Below are 6,160 nucleotides of genomic sequence, written 5' to 3'. Positions count from 1 at the left end.
AAATAAAATAAGTAATTCCAACATCCCCCCCCCCCACACCCCCACCCCCTCCCCCCGCGCAAGTTGGAGGATGAGAAAACCCCCAACTTGTGCAGGTGAACATGATAAACAGCTTTAGGTAAAGGCTTGGTGAATATATTAGCTAGCTGAGAAGCACTAGAAGTGTGAGATAAGGAGACCAATCCCTCAGCCAATTTGGTGCGCACAAAATGACAGTCCAGCTAGAAGTGCTTGGTGCGCTCATGAAAGACAAGGTTCTTGGCAATGTGGATTGCAGCCTGATTATCGCACAGCAGAGGAATGGGACACACATCAGAAAAGCCAAAATCAGACAGCAATCGAGCAAGCTAAGTAATCTCAGCAACAGCTTTGCTCATGGACCTGTACTCTACTTCAGCAGAGGATAACGACAAAACAGTTTGCTTTTTGGATTTCCACCCAATTAAACAACCACCCAGTAGAATGCAAAATCCAGTAACTGATTTCCTACTATCAGAACATGCACCCCAATCACTGTCACAATAAACTCTGAGGGAAAAATCAGGAGAAGAATTGAAGAGCACACCAAAGTCAGCAGTGCCTTTAAGGTATCTAAGCAAGTGAAGGGCAGTCTGCATATGAGGCACATATGGCTGCTGCATGAACTGACTGAGATGTTGAACAGCCATTTCAGTCAACTTGAGTCGGTTAAGAACAACCAAAATATGAGAGAAAATGAAGAAATAAACTTGAGTCGGTTAAGAACAATGATAGAGAAAATAGAAAGAAGAGAGAGAATTTTATTATGTGTGTTTGACTGCAATGAATTGTTCAGTTACAAATAATAGGCCCAAGTCCTTTATATACTTGACCCGGGTCCAACTTACTTAAAACAATACAAAATGGGAATAAATAATCGGGCCGAGCCCATTACACTGAAGTACTACTAAAAATTGACTGAGTAATATTAAAATAGAATAAGTAATTCCAACACCCCTCCCCCCGCAAGTTGGAGGGTGAGAAAACCCCCAACTTATACAGGTGAACATGATGAACAGCACCAGGTAAAGGCTTGGTAAACATATCAGCTAGCTGAGAAGCACTAGAAGTGTGAGATAAGGAGACCAGTCCATCAGCCAATTTGGTGCACACAAAATGACAGTCCAGCTAGAAGTGCTTGGTGCGCTCACGAGAGATAAGGTTCTTGGCAATGTGGATTGCAGCCTGATTATTGCACAGCAGAGGAATGGGACACACATCAGAAAAGCCAAAATCAGATAGCAATCGAGCAAGCTAAGTAATTTCAGCAACAACTTTGCTCATGGACCTGTACTCTACTTCAGCAGAGGATAATGACAAAACGGTTTGCTTTTTGGATTTCCACCCAATTAAACAATCACCCAGTAGAATGCAAAATCCAGTAATTGATTTCCTACTGTCAGAACATGCACCCCAATCACTGTCACAATAAACTCTGAGGGAAAAATCAGGAGAAGAATTGAAGAGCACACCAAAGTCAGCAGTGCCTTTAAGGTATCTAAGCAAGTGAAGGGAAGTCTGCATATGAGGCACACATGGCTACTGCATGAATTGACTGAGATGTTGAACAGCAAAACAAATATCAGGCCTAGTGTGTGTCAAGAAATTCAACTTCCCAACAAGACATCTGTATTCTTCAGGATGAGGTAGAACAGCACCAACACCAACCTTGAGTTTGCAATTCAAATCAAGAGGACAAACCACAGGAGAACAGTCCAAACTATTAAAAGTGGTCAACATGTCATGAACAAACTTTTTCTGATGGAGAATAACACCAGTGGGTGTATGATGAACCTCAATGCCCAGAAAATAATTGAGTGATCCTAGGTCCTTTATTTTAAACTCAGCATGAAGAAAGAATTTGAGAGCAGTAATTTCATCAATATCAGGGCTAGTGAGGATTATATCATCAACATAGATGGCTAATAAAACCAAAGAATCACCAGAACCTTTCTTAAACAATGAATAATCATTCAAGGAATGAGTGTAGCCTCTAGAACATAAGGCCTGAGATAACCTAGCATACCATTGCCTGGAGGCCTGCCTTAAGCCATAAAGGGACTTTTGAAGTTTACGAACCATCTGTGTAGAAAAAAATGAAGAATCAACTGTTAGTCCAGGGGGAAGCTTCATAAAAACTTCCTCATCTAAGTCAACATGCAAGAATGCATTATTGACATCTAATTGAAACATTGGCCATTGACTTTTAACAGCAACAACAACCAAGGTTTTAACAGTGGACATCTTGACAACAGGACTAAAAGCTTCATGAAAATCTATGCCCTCAACTTGAGTATCACCCCTTACTACCAATCTAGCTTTGTATCTCTCAATACTACCATCAACCTTATATTTAACCTTGTAAACCCATTTACAACCTATGGGCTTTTGTATCAACTGGCAATTCCACAATATCCCATGTCCTATTAGCAATTAATGCATCAAATTCCAATCTCATAGCATCCTGTAATTAAAGGATGGCAGCAGCCTGAGCATAAGTGTGAGGCTCAACTATAACATGCTCTCTAGAAGTAGAAGAGGGAATAGAACTTGTAGCAGAGGCAGAAATGTGAGAAAGATAAGGAGGAAGAGAGTAGTCATAGAGGTATTTGGGTAAGGAATAGACTCTGGAAGACTGTCTGATAGGAATTGAAGGGCCTAAAGGTGCAAGGACAGGTGGTATGGGACTAGAGTGTGGTGGAGAAGGAGTAGAAGAGGCAGAAGAATGATCATGGAGAGAAAAGGAGATAGGAGAAGTACTAAGAGATGGACCAGGAGGGGAGGAAAGGATCAAAGGGTCACCGTTGATTGGAGGAACAATAGCATGTTGGGAAAAGGATCATCAAAACAGGCAGAAAAGGGAGATGGATCCAGATAAGTAGAAGAACTGGAAGTAGGTGAAGAAGCAAATGGAAACTCAGTTTCATGAAAAACAACATCTCTTGACACAAAAAAAACTTTTGAGGATAAATTGTAAAGTTTATAACCCTTAGTGGCAAAAGGGTATCCTACAAACACACAAGGAATTGCTCTAGGCTGAAATTTGTCCCTATGAGTCTTAGGAGTAGTAGAGTAACACAAACAACCAAAAGCTCTAAGGTAAGGATAGAAGGGAACTTTAGAATAGAGGATCTCAAAGGGACTTTTGTTTTTGAGAAGCACAGATGGAAATCTATTAATAAGGTAGGTGGCAGTCAATATACAATCACCCCAAAATCTGATAGGAAGGGAGAACTGAAATAAAAGAGCCCTAGCAGTTTCAAGCAAATGTCTGTGCTTCCTCTCAACAACTCTATTTTGTTGAGGAGTGTGAGGACAACTTTTCTGATGTATAATACCTTTCAAAGAAAAAAAACTGGTACCAGCAATGCTTGACCCTAGTTCAAAAGCATTATCAGTCCTTACAATTTGGACTTTGGAACTAAATTGGGTTTCTACCAAACTGACAAAATCCTTTAGGAGGTCAAAAGCATTGCTCTTGGCACCCATTAAATGAGTCCAAGTAGCTCTAGAGTAATCATCCACAATAGTTAAAAAATACTTGGATCCATTGTGGGAAGGAGTGTGATAAAGACCCTAAGTGTCAATGTGAACTAACTGAAAAGGTGCACTAGTCTATATGGAACTATCTGAGAAAGACAGCTTAGTTTGCCTTGCCAAAGGGCAGACAGGGCAAGGAAAAGATTGCACAGAGGACAAGACAGGCTAAGTACCGGAATATGTTTCATTCTAGAAAAAGGAATGTGGCCAAGTCTGTATTGCCAAACAACATCCAATTTATTCACATTATTTATAACAACAGAATCAGCAGCATGCACATGGGAGACAACATTCAACTGATTCACATTATTCAATGCATCAGGGCTAGCGCTATTTACAAGTGAAGGGACACTAGAGGAAATACAGGGTAAAATTGGGTAAACAGTGGAAGCAGTAACTGAAGAATGACAAACACTAGAAGTCACACAAGGTTCAGCAAGAGCAGGAGTGGGTGGAAGCAGCAATTTGTAGAGTCCATCATCCACTTTACCAAGAACCAAAGGCATCTTCTGAGAAGGGGCCTGTAGAACACATAAGGTTCTGGTAAAGTAAACAATGCCATCGAATTGATCAACCAACTTATGAACATAGATCAGATTATAGTGAAAGGAAGGAATGTACAGAACATTGTGCAGAGTTAGGTGAGGAAATAAAGTCAAGGATCCTTTATTAGTAACCTTAACTTTATATCTATTTGGAAGAGATACAAGTACAGGAAAGGGTAAAGCTTGAAGATTAAAAAGCAAATCTTTATGAGAGGTCATGTGATCAAAAGCACCAAAATCTATGATCCATATGAAACTATCTACTTGAGAGAGCATACAAGACTTGAGCAAGACACTATCAGCTAAGATCTTACCAGCAAAATTAGTAGAAGCCACAAGGCAATCAGGGTTGGATGCTCCAGGAGAGATGTGGGTCTGTTGGAGGAGCATCATTAACTGAGAATGTTGATCATGAGTCAACCCAAAAGTGCCTGAAGACCCATCAACAACCACAGGAGAAGCAACTTGACCAGAAGAACTAGGGGATTCAGTGGATTCAAACTGCCTGTGGCAACAACTTTCTTAGGATCAGCACTTTTGGTGAATTTGAACCCAGAAGGAAAACCATGAAGCCTATAACATTTGTCAATGCTGTGACCTGGTCTCTTACAATATTTGCAGACAAGTGAAGACTTGGATGATGAAGCATCAAAGGTAACCTTAGAGGAGTAAGATTGTCTAACAACACCAACATTGAAGGAAGTGGAACTAGGTGAGAATTGAGAAGAAATAGACACTTGTCTCTGCTTCTCATCATCAAGGAGCATACCATAAGCAGTGCTAACAGAAGGAGTTGGCTTCATCATGAGGATATGACTCCTTACTTGAACATAGGTGTCATTAAGCCCCATGAGAAACTGATAGAGCCTTTGCTCATCCTCATCCTCTTGATATAGGCTTCTTGCCCCACAACTACAGACCCTATCTTTCTTGACAGATATGGAAGCAATCTCATCCCAGAGTTGCTTGATTTTGTTGAAATAGGAAGCAACATTAAGAGAACCCTGAGATATGTGGGATAACTGTTTCTTCAATCTCATCAGCCTTACCATATCTCTCTTCTAATTCGTTCCAAATTTCACTAGCTAATTCAGAATACGCCACACTACGCACAATTTTTTTTTGATAGAGAGTGAATGAGCCAGGAAAGTACTAAGTCGTTACATCTCTGCCATTGTCTAGCTAAAGATGAATATGTAGAAGGTCTGTCAGAGGTTCCATTGATGAAATCCAATTTGTTACGGACTGATAGGGTGACGAGTATAGTACGCCTCTAACTACCATAGCTGGTTCCATCAAATGTAACAGTAACTAGAGATCCTCCTAAAATATCAGACGGGTGTACATACAGAGGGTGACAGGGATATGTATAGTCATCCTTATGAAATTCAGTTCGAGCAAGTACATGCTGAGATTGATTCGACGGAGAATCAGAAGCAGTAGGTTGCGACGAATTCAATACATCATTACCAGTGGTCATGTTGTTATACGACAAACAAAACTAAAATTTCAAAAAAAACCAAGTAAACAAGCCTAGATTTTCCCAAAAATGATCTAAAATCTATATATATCACCAAACCCTAGCTGAGCCGCCAGAAAAAGTTCTATCAGTTTGCAAAAAATATACAAAAATAGAAGAAGATGAAAAATACCAACCTCTTTCGCTACCGGAAAGAGACGGTCTTCATAACAAGAAACTCCTTTCACGCACCAACTCGAAACCCTAGAATTTGATCGAAAAATCGAAAACCTCAAAACACCAACACAAATTGACGAGGGTAACATCGCTACAAAGAGGATAACGAGATCTATCAGGATCTACGCTCTGATACCATGTTAACAACCAAAATATGAGAGAAAATGAAGAAATAAACTTGAGTCGGTTAAGAACATTGATAGAGAAAATAGAAAGGAGAGAGAATTTTATTATATGTGTTTGACTGAAATGAATTGTTTAGTTACAAATAATAGGCCCAAGTCCTATATATACTTGACCCGGGTCCAACTTACTTAAAACAATACAAAATGGGAATAAATAATCGGGCCGAGCCCATTAC

At 40.0% G+C, this 6,160-nt stretch overlaps 1 protein-coding gene across 1 annotated transcript; it reads right to left on the bottom strand.

Moving 5' to 3' along the window:
* Positions 1-347: 347 nt before the first annotated feature.
* On the bottom strand, positions 348-668 carry LOC132061382 (uncharacterized mitochondrial protein AtMg00810-like). The gene has a single exon (XM_059454214.1). The coding sequence runs from the start codon at positions 666-668 to the stop codon at positions 348-350; it is 321 nt and encodes a 106-aa protein (XP_059310197.1).
* Positions 669-6,160: the final 5,492 nt, after the last annotated feature.

Source organism: Lycium ferocissimum, chromosome 6 (genome assembly GCF_029784015.1).
Source record: "Lycium ferocissimum isolate CSIRO_LF1 chromosome 6, AGI_CSIRO_Lferr_CH_V1, whole genome shotgun sequence".
Lineage (NCBI taxonomy): Eukaryota > Viridiplantae > Streptophyta > Magnoliopsida > Solanales > Solanaceae > Lycium > Lycium ferocissimum.
Note: the sequence above shows the minus strand (reverse complement) of the source record. Positions and strands in the feature narration are given on the sequence as shown.